Source organism: Moschus berezovskii, chromosome 28 (assembly GCF_049115385.1).
Source record: "Moschus berezovskii isolate FMDL1 chromosome 28, NW_MosBer_1.0, whole genome shotgun sequence".
Taxonomy (NCBI): domain Eukaryota; kingdom Metazoa; phylum Chordata; class Mammalia; order Artiodactyla; family Moschidae; genus Moschus; species Moschus berezovskii.
The window spans coordinates 363,145-383,663 of NC_142487.1; the positions used below are offsets into that span (position 1 = coordinate 363,145).

The 20,519-nt window shown below is 42.7% G+C and overlaps 1 protein-coding gene across 4 annotated transcripts in view; it reads left to right on the forward strand.

The window, feature by feature from the left end:
* The window catches only part of ZNF521 (zinc finger protein 521), a 317,351-nt gene extending 304,481 nt beyond the window's left edge, over positions 1–12,870 (forward strand). For 3 of the 4 annotated variants that reach the window (XM_055417071.2, XM_055417067.2, XM_055417068.2), the window contains one exon: positions 11,479–12,869. In XM_055417071.2, coding sequence (XP_055273046.2) covers positions 11,479–11,508 — 30 coding nt within the window. In that variant the 3' untranslated portion in view covers positions 11,509–12,869. Of the gene's footprint in view, positions 1–11,478 lie in introns of all 4 variants that reach the window. The other variant, XM_055417069.2, reaches the window with a different exon arrangement.
* Positions 12,871–20,519: the final 7,649 nt, after the last annotated feature.

A 20,519-nucleotide genomic window follows, 5' to 3' on the forward strand; every position in this document is an offset into this window, starting at 1 on the left:
TTTAAGGTATCTAAAATTAGAGCACGAAGAAGGGGCACTGTTCACGGATGTAAAATTGGAAGGAGGTCATTCTTAACCTTGTTTACAGATGTTCTACTTTAGAAAGCGCCAGTGTGATAAATTAAACATTACAGGGGGAAAAAAATTAAAGCTTGGCAACAACTGGCACATGGACACATCTGTCTGGGAAGCACTGACTTAATCCCTGAATATCTTATTAGACTGTATTGCCTATCAAAGCCTTCTGTCTCACAATACACTAGGATCCTGCAATTCTAGAATCTGAGCAGAATCTTTAAGCTCTGGACTCTCATTTTTGCTGGCTTTCTACAGTTGGATTTAAATTTTCTGTTGGCTCCATGCATGTAAACAGGTCGCTCAACCCATTGTTCTCTTTTAAAAATAAACTTTGTACTTTTAATGTATCTCCCAGTTGCCCTTTGCTCTTTTAAGCCTTTTCTTCCAATTCAGCACCTTGTTGTTTTTTTCCTCAATATAGTAGATAGGTCACGCTCCTATCAGTTCTTTCAAAAAGGGAACTTTCAATCTTGCCTTATATGCAAAACAGATAGGAGTCAGCTAGCCACTGAAATCTCACTACCATTTTTAAATGAGAAATGAGAAACAAAGCCGTTACCAAGTTAACGCTGGGCATGTATGACCTGTCAGCGGCATTTATCTCTCTTTGAAGCTGGTGGACCACAGTGGCTGGTTTTATTTCTCTGAAATATTTACTTGTCAAAATACTGGACATTGTTCTATATTAGCAATGTGGTCATGGCATTCTTTTAAAAATGCAACTTTACTTAGGCTTTTGAAGACTCACATTAGACTCAGGCTAGACTACTTTGGCTTCCTTGGTGGCTTAAATGGTAAAGAATCTCCGCATAATGCGGGAGACTTGGTTTTGATCCCTGGGTCAGGAAGATGCTCTAGAGAAGGAAATGACAATCCACTCCAGTATTCTTGCCTGGGCAATCCTATGGACAGAGGAGCCTGGCAGACTAAAGTTCATGGGGTCGCAGAGAGTTGGACACAACTGAGCAACTAACACTTTAACTCTTCAGGCTACTTTAGGCGGGTATTCTTGAGATGTTGTTCACCACCATTGGCTTTCCCAGCACACATAGTGAAAATAAATTCTGTTTGAAGTGACTGCCATCTCCCTGCCCAGCCAGATGGATCTCCAGCCCCCCATGGATCAGTCACCCCCAACTCCGTGACTCTCAGCCTGGCTCTTGTTTGCCTTCCGCCTGGAGCCTTTCTCTGTCTTCTAACCCCCTCTTCCTCATCATCACTCCGGCACCAGGCAAGCGTGACTTCTCCAAGAACTAAGCTCAGGAGGTGAGGTGCCCTTTCTCTATGATCCATGGTACCCGGTCCTGCTGTCCCTGGTGAGTGCCCTAACGGTGAGCATCTGTCTGGGCTCCACAGTCAGCCCAGCCCAGGGATTAGAACATAGGAACCTGTACCACTCACCAGTTGTTTTTTCACAGAAGCCAGTTCAGCCATGGAGTAGCTATAAGACCTTGAAAGTTGGCTTAAACTCTCTGGGACTTGATTTCATCATTTATGAAATGGGATGTTGGAACAGATGCTGCTAGAAACCATTTCTTTAGTTCTCTGAGGCATCACTTACATCGCTGACTCCTACTGTTGAATCTCGACCAGCAAATGAGGGATGGTGGCTCTGCAGTTGTTCAGAGTAGGGAGTTATTTCCGTACCTTAAATATTAATTTCCACAGCTTAATGTTTTGGTCCTTTTAAACTTTATTATATTGTTAATATTTCTAAAACAGCATTGATTAAGTGTCACACGTTCCACCTTTGTTCACTGATGGTACATGGAAGGTCTTAGTAAATTGCTGAATGAGTGGATATTTTTGGAGAAATAATTATTCATACAAGCAATGCCACTTATTATATATTTCAAACAATCCTTTTCACGATTTCTCTACCATATTTTTATTTTATTTTGTTGTTGTTGTTCAGTCACCAAGTCATGTCCAACTCTTTGTGACCCTGTGAACTGCAGCACACCAGGCTTCCCTGTCCTTCACTATCTCCCAGACTTTGCTCAAACTCATGTCCGTTCAGTCAGTGATGCTAGCCAATCATCTCATCCTCTGTCATCCCCTTCTCTTCCTGCCGTCCATCTTTCCCAGCATCAAGATCTTTTCCAGTGAGTCAACTCTTCGCATCAGGTGCCCCAAGTATTGGAGCTTCAGCATCAGTCCTTCCAGTGAATGTTCAGCGTTGATTTTATGGCTTTGTCGGGTCTTAACTGTGACATGCGTTATCTTCACTGCAATGCACAGGCTTCACTCTACTTGTGCCGTGTGGGCTCCACAAGTTGCTCCCTGGCATGTGGTATCTTAGTTCCCTAACCAAGGATCGAACCCATATTATCCAGCATTGGAAGGCAGATTCTTAACCACTAGTCCACTAGGGAAATCCCTGAACATATTTTTTAAATGTCACGCAGTATAGTTCCATATGGTATTTATGTGTCTCTTTTGCTGTCCTTTTTTTCTTTTTTAATTTGATGGGGAATAGATACCACTGGGACTGACGGCTAGCTTGTGTCCTCAAGCAGGCTTGGCAACTTCCGTGTGTTTTCAAAACACTGTAGGCAGTGTTCCTCAGCTGTTCCATATCCTTCAGGGGATATGGCAAGGTCTAGAGGTTTCTGAATCTTTGCCACCCCATGGACTGTAGCCCACTAGACTCTGTCCATGGAATTCTCCAGGTAAGAATACTGGAGTGAGTAGCCATTCCCTTCTGCAGGGGATCTTCCAGACCCAGGAATCAAACCTGGTTCTCTCACAGTGCAGATTCTTTACCATTTAAAGCACTAAGGAAAAGGTTTCTTGCTGTCATGACTGGAAAGGTGCCACTGGCATGTTGATGAAAGCCAGGGATGCTGCTAACATCCTAGACGCAGAGGAGCAAAGACTTGTCCCTCCCAACAAGCCACTACTGCTAAGGTTGGGAAACCTGGTCTCCCTGGCCTTCCATTTAATTTGTAGGAATCTTCCTCAAAGCAACTGAACAAAGCAACTGAATGACAAATTTTTGTATAATAACTAAGAAACTGCTTGTTGAATTGTCTTTTGGGTTTCTTTGGATGAGACAGAAGAACTTTCTACTACAAATACATAATCAAGAAGGCTTCTGAACATAAACTCATAAAAATGCCAATGTCCGCCTGTTTCAGACAGCCCGAAACTTTTATCTCAGCCCGACCTTTTCTAGGCTTTTTTAGCATGAATGTCCAAAGGAAAAATACAAAAAGAAAAATGTCCTTCAGTGAGGTTTATTAGAATGTGAAATTGTTTCCTCTGGGAGGTGTGATGGAAGCTTCATTGCTAAGACCATTAAAAACTAGCCCAGAATATAAACTTCGTAAAACAATTTTTGTCCAGCAAGGGGACAAATTCAATAACCTAATAGTCCTTTTCTGTCTTTAATATTGTGTATTTTTCTGATCACTTCTGATGATGCCATTTCACCTTTTGCTTTAATATAGCTTAGTGTCACCCAGAAAATGCTTTGCAATGTCAGGCCAAGCCCATGTGAACTGTTAAATGTCAAAAGAAAACGCAGCAGTGTCTCTCTAAGTTCATGGCTATGACATTACCATATGAAAAAATAAAGAGGGAAATTCTGTCAGTGCAAACATGATCATAAATGCAACATTCATGGCATTAAAGAGAGAGAGGCAAAGCATATCATGACAGACAGTTTGGGAAATTCCATTCCTGTTTATCAAAATACAAGAGTAGACTTCATTTTAGTAAATTCTGCCAAAGTGAAAACTGTGAGTCAGCCACCTGCAGTCATGAAAATCCATTTTATGAATATATCTTTTACTTTGGGAAATATTATATATTTGTCTTTTACAGAATATTCATTAAAATATGTTGTTGTTATTGTTTATTTACCAAGTCATGTCCGACTCTTTGTTTGCAACCCCATGGACTGTAGCCTGCCAAGCTCCTCTGTCCATGGGATTTCTCAGGCAAGAGTACTGGAATGGGTTGCTATTTCCTTCTCCAGGGGATCTTCCCGACCCAGGGATCAAACCAGCATCTCCTGCACTGGTAGGCAAATTCTTTACCACGGAGCCACATAAATGTATCTCACCAAAATGCGCATGCCCATGTATAGGTTCCTGATCCTTACCAGGTAGGGACCATGAAAACACAATTACCCCAGATTTCCCTAGCTAAAAAGTAATATAATTTGTGGACAAGAGAAACCTTGGGATGGTGAAACGGAATCTAATTGGTATGGTGAATGATTTGGGTGACTTTTTAGAACATTTTAATGGTACTTACAGAGCTGAAGTCATTCACTTTTAATTAATTTAAAACTATGAGTCCTTTTTGTGATTGTGTGGACTTTGAAAATGTTAATTTATCGCCTTCACAAATCCCGTTAACCTTATCAAGATGTTTAAAGGCTGCCCTTCGCCATTGTATTTTTTCTCTAACCAGTGAGGGGAAATCGCCCAACATCTTCTCACCATGAGCCGGCTATACTCTTAAAACTGTTTTACTAGCAAACAAAGTTGGGAATGAAAAAAAGAGAGAGGGTGGAAATGTAAAAATCTTGATTAGAAAGTATAATTTAATAGAACATGTATCGAACCAAATGTATTGATTAATGTGGAAGATATAGTACTTATATTGATTCAAACCAGAGATTTAGTACTAAAAGCTCTGAGCCAAAAAGCTGTTGCAGATTGCTACAAAAGTCAGTTTAATGCTGTCCTTGAGAGTGCCTTCACAAAGAATTTCTTCTAATGTTTGAGGACTAGGTAGAATGCGGTATATGTCAGTTTGATCCCGGAGGGTTTTATTTTGTACTCTAATAGCTGTTACGAGCCTACATTATATCCAAGGAGTAATTTTCCTTAGGGGTGCCCAGCTCGCTTTGTGTCAATATTCTAGCATTTTAAGTCACGTACAGTATATGCTTCTGGGAACAGGGAAGGAGCCAGCCAGACTCATAATGGTCTGCATTCATTAATAAAGGCAGAGGCTTCTGTCCCTCCATCGCCCACTACAGGGAGGCTTCTTTGGCCTTCAGGGACCCGAGCAGACACATTTAAAGAAAGCTTTATTTTGAGTGGGCAGGAGATGAAATGTAGGACTCGCAGGCATTTCCGAAGTCAGCTATATGCCCGAGCACAGGGGTGACCTTAATGGGTCAAAGAAGAATGCAGGTCAAAAGACTTATTATCCAGCCTGTTGGAAACCAATTGCTTTTGTTTAAAAAAAAATAAAATAAAAAATAAAGCAGTGGTGCTTAAAGGTGGGTAATAATGTAGAATTCTGTTTGCAGCCTGTAACTGCACGACTGTGTACTGGGATACGCTTCTAGAAAAATAAGAGCATACAGACTATGATAGTGTTTACAGATAAAGGTCCAACCCTGGTGATAAAAGGAAGGGTAATATAATTAGTTAATCAGCAATGATTGATTACGGATGTTTGCGTTCTTCAACTAAAGAAAAAACAACATGCTGCCTTGGTGCCGTCACCATCTGTTGAAAGAAACAGCTACATTTAATCTTTCTATTTCTTTTATTTCTTCCCGCCTTGCATTGTTGCAAAGCCACAATTGCCTCCTATTTCCTCTGGTTGGAAAACATCTCATTTAAATTGAATACAACTCCAGTTTAAATTCAGGATTCTAATGGCGTGGTGAATTAGTGGAAAGCTTGTTTTTTTTTTTTTTTTATTCCTTTTTAAAATGGCTCTTTTTCTTAGTTTTAAAAGCTTGTCAGAATTTTCGACAAAGGGCTATAAATAGACAAGTCACAGTAAAAATGATTAACATCTTTGAATCAACAGATCTCACAAAACTTCCATTCAGACATAGTTTTTATTTTTATGACTATTGCTACTTAATATTTTGTTGATGCCAACAGAAGGCTACAAAGCACAGACTACGAGACATAGTCTCTGCCAAAATACTAGCCAAGCGAGGGTGATCCATGAGCACCACTTTTGGGGTGGGGACTTAATTTTTCCACCCTGGGAAGGTAGATGGCCCCTGGTTTTCCTCTGGAGCTTAACTTCATCATTGTTATAGGTGCAGATATTCAAATTCACATCAAGATCGCAGGCAAATGGGATAGTTTGGCCAAGGTGAATTGTTACAGGGGATCGTGGGTTTTTATTTTTATTTAAAAATATTTTGCTTGGATTGCATTTTAAATAGGATTAAACCGTTTGACCAGTAAATGCGGTCAGCTCTCAGAAAGAGAGAGACTGAATTAATCATGTGTTAGCGTGCCAAGCCCAAAATGAGAATTCCAGTCTTGTAAAATGAAAGGCATCTCATATTTTAAAAAGAAATTCATAGTGCTAGAAGGGAATTTTTAAGGTCCTCATCTGTTTTTTAGCTTTCTAAGTTTAATTTCAGGTTTTAGAGGAGAAAAAGAACAAACTTCTTCCAAATGGGGCCCTTTACAGTAAAGAGACTGGGGTTTTTGTGTGTGTTCTTTTTGTTTTAAACCTGGCTATTAAGGTATCATACATAGATGGATTGTCTTTAAAGCTTTAAGGTGTGTTGTGAATTTAATTTTTTTTAACACAAACCCCTCTCCTGTAAAACAACTGTTCATAACTGGGATTAATGGTTTGCAATTTTCAGTTACTTAGACATGGGGTCTCCAAGAGATGGCTTTTTGCAGAGTAGAATATGGCTCTCTGTGGGATTACAGAACTTTTCTTCTCTTCCTACTTCCTTTTCTGTCATCACCCCTCCCCACCGGCGTCGATGCTGCACTGATGCTCTCCTCGATTATGTAAAACACTTTCCCTTCATTGGAACAGATATTTTTTCTCATAACCTGTCATTGCATTAAAGTACTTTGGGGACTGTGAATCGCTGTGTAAAACTGGTGAGATTACCCACTGCTTTGTTCTAGTGCAGTGGTTTCCGCCAGACCTAAAGAGCAGGAAACTCTCATAAGAGAAGGCGACTCGAGGGTGGCCTGGCAGCATTTTCTCTGCTCTGCTTGTCCCCGTCTCTGTTCTTGCTGCGGGGGTTCACGGCGGGCTCTGTGGTGTGGCTGGCCTGGAGAGGAACAGCAAGCACCAGGCACCTGCCCTCTCCTCGGGCTTAGCACTTCTCTGGTCTGCGTTTCATCTTTTCCACTCGTTTCTTTTCTCCCTTTCTGAAAAATGTTGTCTGTGATTTTAAAAACACGTCCAATTAGGCAGAGGGCTCCCAAGAAGCAACTTCTTGTTTCTCTTATGGGTGGATCTTCAGTGAAGTCTGGAGACGAACACGCTTTCTCTCCAACCCCTAATCGCCAACCCAGTAACCTGTGCAGCTCAGACACCCATTCCTTCCTCCAGAAAATGAAATCAGGTCATTCGTATTTTCAGTGACTCAAAAGTACTGTATGGGGGAGGGGAAGTCACATCTCAGGGATCCTCCAAGATGGTGAGGACAAACCCTTGAGGACTGGATCAGAACCACCTGAGTTTTTGTTTGTTTTGTTTTCCATGCAAATATGCCACATTTCCGGGCTTCCCAGGCGGTACAGTGGTAAAGAATATGCCTGCCAATGCAGGACACCTAAGAGACCCAGTTTCTATCCCTGGGTTAGAAAAGATTCCCTGGAGAAGGACATGGCAACCCATTCTAGTACTTTTGCCTGGGAAATTCGACAGAAGAACCCGGTGGGCTACAGTCCATGGGGTGGCCAAGAGTCAGACATGACTGAACACACAAACCCACACACACAAACACACACGCACCGATTTCTCACCTTGAGAGTCACTGACAGTGGTGAATACCATGCCTGGGGATGGGGCTTGGGGGTGGAGCACGCTGTTCTCCCCTTCAGCCAATTTGGAAGGAAAAAGAGAAAGACTCACAATGAGTGACCTCAGTGGTATGCAGGTATCTCTGCACCGAGAGAACTTTCTGCCGTCACCATATTTCATGCCAGATTTCCCATGGAGACATTATTTATATCGCAGCTCCGTATTTTTGTTGAAGCTTGCATTTCACAAGCCCTACCCTTGTCCTTCTCTCCGATGACTTATATTCTTCTCTCTTAATATGCAAAGCATAAATCCTTTATAGTAGCAACTTCAATCTGTTGTAATAAGTGATTCATATGTAGTTGTTCATTTCTTTGCACCTCTGAAGAGACGTGTATAGCTTTGGTTTAGGATGAAAGCATCCAAGAAACAACTGTTGCCAACTATTGTGGCCAATTTGTGTGAGGTTTCTGTCTTGCAGTTTCTCAGTATAGATAGATAGAAGAACACTGGAGAGATTGTAATAAATATAGTTTCCTTCATTAACCTCTAAAATTCAGTTGAATGTGGAATGTCTATAGTAAGCACTCAATTTTTTAACATTTTTTTAGTTATTTGGCTGCACCGAGTCTTAGCTGTAGTATGCAGAATCACTAATTGCAGCATGAGGGATCTAGTTCCCTGGCCAGGGATCGAGCCCTGGACCCCCTGCACTGGGACTGCCACTGAACTGCCGGGGACATTGCTAAATATCTTTAAACAATGTTATTAAATGGTTTTTTTTTTTTACTTTGATTTTAAAAATCACACATCCTCCTGTCAAAGTTCTACCATTTAGATAGCTATCGTCTCAGCTTCTTGTACTTATTTTCTTAATTTTTTAAATTAAAGCTTTCTGTAAGATCAGTCTTGACTGTGAGATATCAAAATGTATGAGGAAGTTTAGACAGATCGTTTTGAGTAATTGAATGTTTTCATTGTTTATAACCTCCCTGATCATAATTATGTTGATATTTAAGGGGATAGCAATATTTTGTTAGTCTCATCAATTTTTTTATTATCCTTTATGTCTACTTTTGGAGAAAAATAGTTTGCAGAACTATTTATTTAGAATCAATACAAAGGAAAAAAAGTGAAAGTGATGCCATGGATGGTAACCTGCCAGACCCCCCTGTCCATGGAATTCTCCCTGTGATATAGGAGAACCAGGTTCGATCCCCAGGCCAGGAAGATCCCCTGGAGAAGGGAATGGCTGGTGTTCTTGCCTGGAGAATTTGATGGAACAAGGAGCCTGGCAGGCTGTAGGCCATGGGGTTGCAAAGAGTCACACATGACTGAGCGATTAACACTTCATCTTCACTTTTTTCCTTTGTATTGATTCTATATAAGTACTTCTGCAAATTATTTTTCTCCAATAGGCAGACATAAAGGGTCATCAAAATACCGGTGAGACTAAGAAACATTACTATGCCCTTAAGTATCAATGTGATTATGATCAAAGGAGTTATAAACAATAAAAACATTCAAAGTGCACGGTCTAAATTTTCTCATACATTTTGCTATCTCAGAGTCAAGCCCAATCTTACAGAAAAAAAAAATTATTACCCTTTATGTCTACCTATTGGAGAAAAATAATTTGCACAAATATTTATTTAGAATCAATGCAAAGGAAAAAAAAAAAGAGTTGGCATAAAACTGGTCTGCTCCTGTATGGACTTTTAGGCTAATATTGTTAAAGAAGAATTCCAGCTCATCTTTCACTAAATTAATACAAATGGTATGTTTTAAATAAAGGTGAGTGAAATGAAGTCCTCATTATTTGTTGTCCATTATCTTATAAAATGGACTTAGTTTGAAATAGCGAACAGAAGACCTGGGTCATCTTCAGAAGACCTCTGTCTCCCTCACTGGTGCTGTCAGCCCTAGTTGGGCAACTCAAAGCAGCCAAGCCTCTGGCCTTTCGCCCTTTACTCACTGGACAGGTGTTTGGTTAGTTTCCTGGGGAAATGAAAAGATAGCAAAGACCTCAAAGACAAAGCCCTCTGCTGAAAATTTTCCATAGCTCCTCCTTACCCACAAGACCAGGTCTGAACTCCTTAGCCAGGCACAGAAGGCGCTTCAGAACCTGGCCCCAAACTTCTTTCTACCTTCATTTCTCATCCACACTCTTGGTTCTAGACACTGGAGAAGATTCCAGCCAATCTGAATGAGCTGCAGGTCCACAAACCTACTTTATGTATTCTTGCTTCGTTGCCTTTACCCACGAGAGTCTTTGGCCTGGAGCCACCCGCCCTGCATCCCAAATGCCTCTTGGTGTTTCCGGCCTCAACTAAAATGTCCTAAGCTAGGTCCACCGCAAAGCCTTCCCCAAAGGCCAGGCCAGGTTAGGTGTGTGGTCATTTCTAATATATTCCCACCAGGTGGCTTTTTCATTATGTGTCCATGTGACTTTCTTGAGTCCACTCTGAAGATGTGAAGGCGCGGACCATCCTTCTCCTTCCAGTGGCCCTTGCCTAGCTGGCCATTCATTTGGCTGGATCGTCTTTGCCAAGTGCTGCAATGCTGGGGCCTGTTGCTGGTGGTAATGCAAGTGTTCAAGAGCTGCTTGTGAAGGAATGAATAAGTGGATGAAGACCAAAATTACAGACACAGGGAAAGAGCCAGAACTGCAGATAACCAGAAGACAAGACCTCAGCTGCATATGACATAAGCAGTCAGAGACAGGGGAAGTGGTCTTAGATGGGATGTGCATGGAAATGGTCATGTTTTGGGACAGACCTCAAGATTCTGATCAGAAGGGATGGGGGGAAGGGGTCGACGGCGAGAGGTGGGAAAACACTGCTCAGGGAGGGTGCCGTTGGGGTCATCTCTAGGTGTTTGCTCTGACTGAATGTCCTTTGGGTCTGTGAGCATCCCCCATGCAGGCCACAGGCCCAGATCCAGAGCCCGCCCACCCAGTGTTCACCCTCTGGACCTGGCTTGTGGTTATAAGTTGCCTGAAAGCCCAATTTCCCACTCACAGTTTGGAACCAGGATGTTGACTCAGGAAGGGGATGTGCTGTGTGGATGGAGGGGACACCCAAAGTACGACAAAGACTGCACCTCCTGGGGACTGGAGGGGGGCTGGTTTCAGGCTGCTGTGATCTGCTTCTGCACCAAGTGGGGACCCAACCCCGAGCCCACCCCCAAGGGAAGAGCTGGAGATGTTTCCTGCCCCGTTTGTCAGGTGTTGGCCAGGCAGCTCTTTTCCATAAAATCTATAATTTAGGGATGGATAGGGCCTCTGTTGTTAAGATGTTCACCTTCTAAGCATGAGTAGAACAAAAGCATCTTAATCAACAGAAATAATGCACAGGTAAATCTGTTAAAATAAGTGTTACCCTGGTGTTTGAAAAGAAGCGTATTCTGATAAGAAGAGATAATGGAAGGTGAGGAGGGTCTCCTGGGGAGTGAAGCAGGGTCAGAGAAAGGGAAACCCTCTGGCCCCACCCCACCCCTCCTTCCTGGCTCTCACTGGGGGTGGGGAGAAGCCAGCCACCCCCAACCCCGAGCCCCTGTTCTTCCAGACCCAGAAACAGTTTTCAGGTCATTGTAAATCAATCAGCATTTACAGATACTTGGTTTGATGAAAATATGATCACTTAAGGTTTTTCTCTCTCCCCACCCCCATTTTCTTTCTCATTACAGAACCATACGATGACCCAACACAGCAGTTAGTGCAAGCACCATCTCTCAAGGAGAATGACTTTTGTGGCACAAAAAGGGAACATGTTTTACTCTTTGCACGAAACTTTCATTGTTAATGTATATTATTCAGAAACATTGTATTGTACCATAAAATTTGTATTATCAAAACTGTTGGATGTTCATGTGTTTGAACTTTTGAGCACCGGCTAGACCCCCTGTATATAAAGTGTCTCACATGTATTATGTCGTCTGATACTAAAATGGTCTTATAAAGACAAGTGGACTTGGGCCCTATTCAGGCAAGATTTAAAAAAAAAAAAAAGAATGTGAGCAAAATGGCTTAAGAGAAAGTATTTTCAAGGAAGACAGATTAAAACAATCCGGTTACACGTGAGACTATATTTGGACTTCCTTTTCTTAACACTTAAGCCTAGAATTTCTCTTTTTTGGTATATCAACGGTTAAACCCAAGACTATTTTTTATTGCTGAAGATTCTTGCAAAAAACCATGAAGAGATGTTCTCACAGAACCCCGCAGCTGGGTAAGGCCCGTATATATATTTGTAAGCCTTGCGATGTGACAGGTAGCATCACTATATATGCAATAGTTGTTATGTAGACTGTCAAAGAATTTTTTTTTTCCTGGATACATTTGAAGCTTTGAGTGTTCAAGGTTTTCCTTAATGATTTCACACAGCCAAATTCTTGAATCAGTTGAACTAACCTGTATGTTACTGTTATTAATGTTTACTCTGCGGTCTGAACCTGGAGATTACTGGAATTGTTTTCCAAGAGGAAATAAATTCAGTTTACCATTAGGTATGAGTGTATGTGTGTATTTTCTTTTTCTAGTTACTTTGCCATTAAAAAAAAAAAAATCTAATTGCACCCCTGGAAATGAGTTCTGCTCTTGAGAATATCCCAGGCACAACCTCAATCATATTTAACCTTTCCACACTAGGCCAAAAGCACCTAGGAGGAGATTCATCACATGGCATAGAGAAGGCATCAGACCTAAAGTACTTATTCCTCTCACAGAGCCTACCAGGTCACATTGTACTGGAGGATTTTGACATCACAGATGGATGTGATGGCTGTTTTCTGCATAATTTGCAGCCCAATTCATGTCATGCTGTGCAAATCTGAACTCAAAGTAGATGGCTGCAATTTGAGAGGCAGTTTGGCTTATGTGTACTTAAGAAGCAGCTTTGTTCATTCAGAAGACAAAGCACAGAGCAGGGAGCCGGGAGCCTGTAAGCCTCGCGCTGGCCCAGAGTGCAGACTCACGGTGTGGTCTTCTGCACACCACCCACCTCCAGGCCTCGGTCCCCTAGCCCAGGGAGGTGACATGGATTGGTCATCAGCCTCCATACAGGCACGGGGTGTCTCCACAAGGCCACTGACACCACGCCACAGCTTGCCACAAAGTGGTGAATGAGGAGATGCTCTCGAATTTCAGAGACTTTTTTTGAGGGGGGACGGAAACTAATCACCATGTTTACATTGACCCCTGATATATCTTGACTCAAAATCAGTGAGTATAGACTTGATATTAGTGGGCAACTTTCATCCACCTCCTGCTTCAAATACTTCAGTCACTGAGACTCTTTCACCCTCTTTGAAACTCTGACGACCTCAAGCAATTCTTTAAACCTTAAACAAGCAAGAATCTTGGTAACAATTTTTTGATGGGGAAACTAATGCATGGACTTCTTCATTTTATTATGACCGACTGTCACAAGGGGAACCATGAATAAAACCCAGTTACCAGGTATAAGCCTCACCCCATAATCTGTGTCAAACCTTAACCTCCATAAGGATCACCTGGAAGGCTTGTTACTTCACAGGGTGCTGACTGGACACCCAGAATTGCTGAGTCAGTAGACCTGGGGTGGAGTTCAAGAGCTGACAGTTTTAGGACGTACCCAGCTGGGAGCTCCTGTTCCTGATGTAGGAGCCACACTTTGAAAACCGCTGCTCTACCCCATTTCCAAATGAGTTGAGTGCATTGAGTGAGAATAACCAAACAGAGTGCCAGCAAATTATGCTACTTATTTTGTTTCCAATAAAAAGACAGTTTGGTCAAATTTTAGGATCACTTAGAAACAAGTACCTCCTGGTGATTAATGTACATGTGCTTGCCAGAAGGTATCATGTGCATGTGTGTAGTTTTTTAATGCTAGGAAAATCTACATCTATACATTTCACAATGGACTGCCAGCATGCTATTTAATTAAAAAGCTTTTTCACCAGCTACATAAATAATGAAGTATGCTGAGAATATGCAAGTGCATTCATAATTAAAATACTCCACTATATTTAAAAAAATTAAGATCTCTGGTCTATTCAAGGATTTTGCATTTAAAATGAAATAGCCACACTTAATGCTGATTTTTTTAAAAAGCTTTAAAACCTTGGGTTATTAATGAGTGGGTTATGTTTTACCAAAGGGAAGCTGCTCTTCATTCATGAAAAGGAAAGCAGGTGATGGTATTTATCCAGGGATGAAGCCCAAGTTGCCTTTAACAACATCACCTCTGAGACTTTTCAAGCTCCTGGTAAACAGCAGGGGTTGGACTTCTCAAGATGCAATGGAGACTGAGGCTTATCATTCTAGAGGCCATCACACGGCTGGCCATTGAGTTCCTTCAATACAAGCACGGTTCAGTCACTTCCCAGACAAAGCCGGAGGCCAAAGAAATTGACTCATTACCCCATAGGCCTGGCTGATCCTCCAGTGACAAGGTCGTTCAAATTCAGCAGGCTCTTCTTTATAACCAACCATTCTTTGGGTCATAAATACTGAACAGTGCATGGAACAGTCATTCCCTCCTGCTTGTTACCTTGTTTATGTCTATTTCCTGCTCCGTGCCCTCAGAATATAAGGCAACTTAAAGATTAACACGTTAGTAGGAAAAGCATCATCTTGGGACTTCCCTGGTGGTCCAATGGATAAGAATCTGCCTGCCAATGCAGGGGAACACGGGTTTAATCCCTAGTTCAGGAAGATCCCACATGCCACAAAGCAACTAAGTCCATGGACGCCAACTACTGAGCTCATGTTCTGCAACAAGAGAAGCCACTGCAATGAGAATCCTGAGCGCTGCAATGAAGAGTAACCCCCACTTGCCATAACTAGAGAAAGCCCACACATAGCAACAGACACAGCACAGGCATAAATAAATAATTTTTTAAAAGCAGCATCTTACAGACGGTGAAAACACAGTAGAGTGAATGGCTTGTTTTCTGCCTTAAGTTTGCTTTGAATGCATTCTTAAATTGGCTTTGAGATTTCCGATAGCAAAGGAAAAAACAACAGAAAGAAAGGATTATACCGGTTCCTTATGAGTTTTTTTTTCCCTAACACTTAATTCAAAAAGAAATTTCACAATGGCCTTCTATGCAGTCAAGTGGCCAACATGATGACCAGTGTTCCTGACCTAATTTTATGACCTCAGGCAGTGGCTGTCATCTGGAGGAATGTGGCTTCATCTATTGGCAGAGGCCAGAGATGCTGCTAAATATCCTGCAATTCACAGGACGGGTCCCCAGAACAAGGAATTAACAGTTGCCAAAGATCAACAGTGCCAACGCTGAGAAATGGATCTAATGTAAAGTGTTCTGATTGTTCAAGGAACTTTTTACATTAGCATCATCTAGAAAACTTTTTAAAAATCTATTACCTGCAAGATTCATATATCTGAATAACATACTATGGAAAACCCCAAGGAACTTTTTAGCCTACCCTATATATATATGTATATATATACACTCTACTGTCTGAGCCACCAGGGAAGCTATACATATAGAGAGAGAGGTATATATTTATATGCCACACATATACACATATGTGTTGCATATATATGTGTGTGTGTGCGTCTGTGTGATATATATATATCATACATTTGTATATATGTGGCATATATATACACGTGTATATATGTGGCATATATATGATATATGAGATATATACACACACACATACCACACAGTGTGGCTTGTAGAATCTTAGTTCCCTGACCAGGGATTCAACCCCCTGAGCTCTGGTATGAAAGCACCAAATCCTAACCACTGGACCAACAGGGACTTCCCCTAAAAACCTCGATTCCTGAATCCCAACCCCAGAGAAGCAGACTTAATTGGTCTAGAGTGCAAACGTGCCCCAGGTGATCCTAGTGTAGCCGTGTTTGAGACTCACTGGGCCAGGGTAACATTCTCACTTAAGTATACTGGGCTCCAGACGAAATATGCAAATAGCATCCTAGGAGCAGAGACATAAAGGCCTCACACACTTTTTCTTCAACGTCACTTTTTATAACTGGGCATGTAATGATTATTTTAAGTAGACTAACCTGTAGCAAGTTTCAGAACAAGGGGAAAGGGGGAAATGACCCAGAAGCCCACCACCCTTACACCTGGGTCCAGGATTACAAATTAATGAGTGAGAAACCTGGCCCAGGGGGAACTCTGGCCACCCAGAGAGCAAGCCCCCATTACCTGCCCCCACTGCTGCCTGGAGGAAAGGCAGCCTGCCGAGGCCAGATTGCCCAGTGTCTTAGGAGAAGCCAGCGATCCGGGTGGTTATGTGCCATGTGCCAATTTCTAAATGTTGGCAGCCTACTCCGTTTGTTATTCAAACTCTGCTGACCCCCGCTGTGCAGGCCATATGAGATAGACTTTCAGGCCAGGTCCCGCTCTTGGATTGCCAGTTTTGACCTTCAGCATCAAGTTTTTTTTTTTCCCCAATTGTTTTCATGTCAGACTATTTAAAGTGTTCGTTTAAAATAATTACACGATTTGTGTATGTAAGCATCATATGCCATTTTGATATTGCTTTGTGGCCTTCATAATTCTATTGCTTCGGGTGGAGCAGTAATCCGCCAAATGGATGTATTCTATATAAGTCCGCCCTTGTTCCCACGTATTTCGATTTCAGATGGATTTTGTTTGTTTGTTGAATGATGAAGGATTGAAAATAGTATAAAGTCAATAGTTTCTTCTGAAAGCCAGATATGCTAAATTCTCTGTTGCTAATGGAGGCCAGGTTAGCTGCTTTGGAAATCATGCAAACAGGTGATAAGGTTGACATTCTACTTTGGAAGTTGATAGGCTCCCCACATGGCGCTAGTGGTAAAGAAGCCGCCTGCACATGCAGGAGACATAGAAGATGTGGGTTCGACCCCTGGGTGGGTAAGATCCGCTGGAGGAGGGCATGGCAACCCACTCCAGTGTTCTTGCCTGGAGAATCCCGTGGACAGAGGAGCCTGGTAGGCTACAGTCCATAGGCTCGCAAAGAGTCGGACACAACGAAAGCAACTTAGCATGCACACATACAAGCTTAACCAGTGTTCCAGCCCAAATGGAAGGTCAAAGGTGGTCTCTAGGGGTTCCCCACAGGCTGGGGTAGGCTCCTCAGAGTAGCCTGAGTCTGTTTCAGAACTTGGATAAGGATTCCAATGAATCCTCAACCCTAAAGACCATGGCAGCCCTGCTTTGTGCCCGTTGGGGTGCAACACTGCACAGCCCTTGAGAAAGGAAGTTTGAAACTCCAGATCTCGTTAGAGAACACCTGCAAATGCTTCTCCTCTCAGCTTCAGCACACCGGAGCCTCTTACCATCTCCCTTGTGCGGAGGGAGTGCTACCAAAGGTACTGCAAATGCCTGGAGTTCAAGCAAGAGGAATGATTTAGGGTAAGAGGACCCAGTATGGGTTTCTGGCAGAATCCCAAAGCTCAAGGCTGGTTGGCACTGCATTCCCGGGTGAGTGCCTCCCAGGGCCGAGGAGTAGCCACGACCATCTCGGCCAGATTCCTTCGTAATGAAGTCAGCTGTCAACTCCTTGGGGGGAGAGGCACAGAGCCCCTTTATTTCCAAGCAGGTGTTGCAGCATATTAAAGGTTGAATTCCATCTTGTGCTTGCATCCTGGATGAGCCAGTTTGCAGGCAAGCTCAGTTCTTTCTGCAAAGAAGGAAACTTGGCAATGGTGGAGGCTGAGTACTTAAATGGCAATCAACTTCTGGCTCATATCAATTAATTCCTTCATGGACTTCTGCCTAAGTATAGCATCTTGAATTCCCAGCTGCAGAGGCTATGAAAAACAGCCCAAACAGCACATGCCACGATCCAGGGGAGGGCGTACCGGTGAAACAGTGATGGGTGAAGCTGTCCCATCAGGGTGCCCTGGTGGTTTACCTGTAGAAGCCAAGGCAGGAGATTCACTCCTTTTTCTGGGTGGGAAATTCTTGGAGAAAACTTTCACTATGTCCAAGTGAAACCATTCTGAGGAGAATCACCTTCTTTAGGCTTTAAAATATCCAAATCCAAAGTGACCATGAGATGTAAGAGTGGAATAGAGACTAGGAATCAGGGAAGGGCTTTGTTGTCACTCAGACACCAGGAAAACCTATTCTGAAAAATGGTCCAGGGACTTCCCTACTGGTCCAATGATCAAGAATCCACCTTCCAATGCTGGGGATGCAGGTTCAACCCCTGGTCGGGGAACTAAGATCCCACAGGCTGCAGAGCACTTAAGCCTGAGCACCACAATTACTGAGTCTGCCCACTGCAACTAGAGGAGCCTGTACCCTGCAACAAGGAGCCGACATGCAGCAACTAAGACCCAACACAGCCTAATAAATAAATAGTAAAAAAAAAAAAAAAAAAAATGGTCCTCACACACACACACAATCTTTAAAAAAGAAAAATGATGGTCCTCATCCCAAGGAACCTACCAGAGTCATCTCCATCTCTTTCATGTGAACAAGGAGTGCCTGGATCAAGGGCTGGAGACAGACTGAGGGTGACTGTTTGTGGTGCCATATGAGATCTGGCAGTTCTGAATTCATCTGGTCTATACAGACTACAGCTCAGACCATGACATCTACATGGGGATGTGAATTTCAAATCCCTCATCACTCAGCCTTCACCTAGTGCTCTTATAATGCGGCCATCACCAAGCCATAGCCAATGAAAATCAAAATCACGTGGCAAGACAAACTCACTTTTCCTCCCCTGCACGTGTGTTTCTCCTTCTCTGTTCCCTTTTACTGAATCAGAGGAAAAATCCGGTTCCTTGTCCAGGAGTCAAAACCTTTGGCTCTCTAAGGGTCATGCCCTGTCCAACATGGTAGCCACCAGCTGCTTAAATATGTGGCTACATAGATTTACATCAATTTAAATGAAGTAAAATTTAAAATTCAAGTTCTCAGTCTCACTAGGAACATTTCAAGTGTTTGGTTGCTCCATGGGGCTAGGGGCTACCATTGGAACAGCACAGATACAGAACATTCTCATCACAGAAAGTTCTAGTGAGCAATCAGACAATCTAACCCACCCTCTCCCACCTTCTGGGACCCCTTCCATATATGGAGGCCCCTCTTTCTCTAGCTCCTTTCATTTCTTCCCCCACCTATCCTCATTCCTCAGACGGTTCTTTGTCCTCAAATATTCACAGGTTTTCCCTTCTTCAAAAAAAAAAAATCATTTTTTTTAAACTCTGAAACCTCCTCCCAAGACTGCTTTATTTCCTTTATTTTCTTCCAGATTTCTCAGATCTGTGGTCTGCCCCAGCAGCCTCCATTTCCTGACCACTGACTTGCCCTTCACCAGCAGGATGGCTTCCATCAATATTGTTTTACTGAAAATGTGTTCCCAAGGTCACCAGTGGCCTTCTCACATCCCAATGAGAAGCCTTTCTTCCCCCAGTCTTCACTCTCCTCTGCCTTTCAATAATTTATGCCATCAGCCACCCAGTCCCATGCTCTTGCTTGGCGATACTGCTTATGTTTATTCTTCCCTTTCTGATCCCAATGGCAGGAACCTAGGGCGGCATGGGGGGTCAGGAGGAGATCCTTTCCATGTTTTCCCTCTGGTCTCTCCTCCCTCTAATCCCTCTTGTATATGGCCACCATGTTCATCTTTATAAAACACTTATTTCACACTATTTCCTCATTCAATAAATACCAACAACTCCCAGAGTAACACAGTGAAAAACAGGGTAGTTTAAATAGAGCTTGAATCCTTTTCTGCCACTTAATAGCTATGTAGCCTATGCCAACTTACTTTGCTTTTCTGAAATTTCTTTATCCTTCTTTAATCAGAGGGTAAGTATACTTATAAGTCATTGTATGATGTTTGCTAATGTTATTAATCAGTGGCCAAAATTGCCACGGAAATACATTCATTGCCCGATACAGGAAGTTATTGCTTTAAGTATTATTGTCTCTATTTAGGCTTCCCTGGTGGCTCAGACAGTAAAGAATCTGCCTGCAATGTGAGAGACCAGGGTTCGATCCCTAGGTCGGGAAGATCCCCTGGAGAAGGAAACGGCAACTCACTCCAGTATTCTTGCCTGGAGAATCCCATGGACAGAGGAGCCTGGTGGGCTACAGTCTGTGGGATCACAAAGAGTCAGACACAACTGAGCAAATAACACTTTAACTTTCATCTTTATTTAATCCAGGCTCTTTTTATGTCGATTCTAGACTCACTGATTTTACTCCCTTGCTTTTTCTCTCTTATCCCTCAGAGTCTCTCCTTTACAGTCTTTCTTGAAAAACGCCACTTGGACTTCCTTGGTGGCACAGTGGATAAAGAATCCAACACAGGGGACACAGGTTTGACCCGTAGTCTGGGAAGGTTCCACGTGCTGTGGAGCAACCAAGCCCGAGCACCACAACTACTGAGCCTGCGAGTTGCAATTACTGAGGCCCGAATACCCAGAGCCCGTGCTTCGCAACAAGAGAAGCCACCACGATAAGAAGCCTGAGCACTGCAATAACGAGAAGCTGCCACTCACCCCGACTAGAGAAAGGCCACAAAAAACAAAGACCCAGTGCAGCCAAAGAAAAAACAAACACTTTTCCCTTATCTCCTGCTTATGAGAACCTGGAGTAATGTTCTACTTTTCTTCCACAAAAAGATGAATATTCTTAGACTTTCAAGAGTGTTTTAATCTTGCCTCATTACCCATTTAGCTTAACCTGTTTCTACCACCGAGGCCACATCATTCACCTTTGTACATCTCGTCCATCCCTTCATT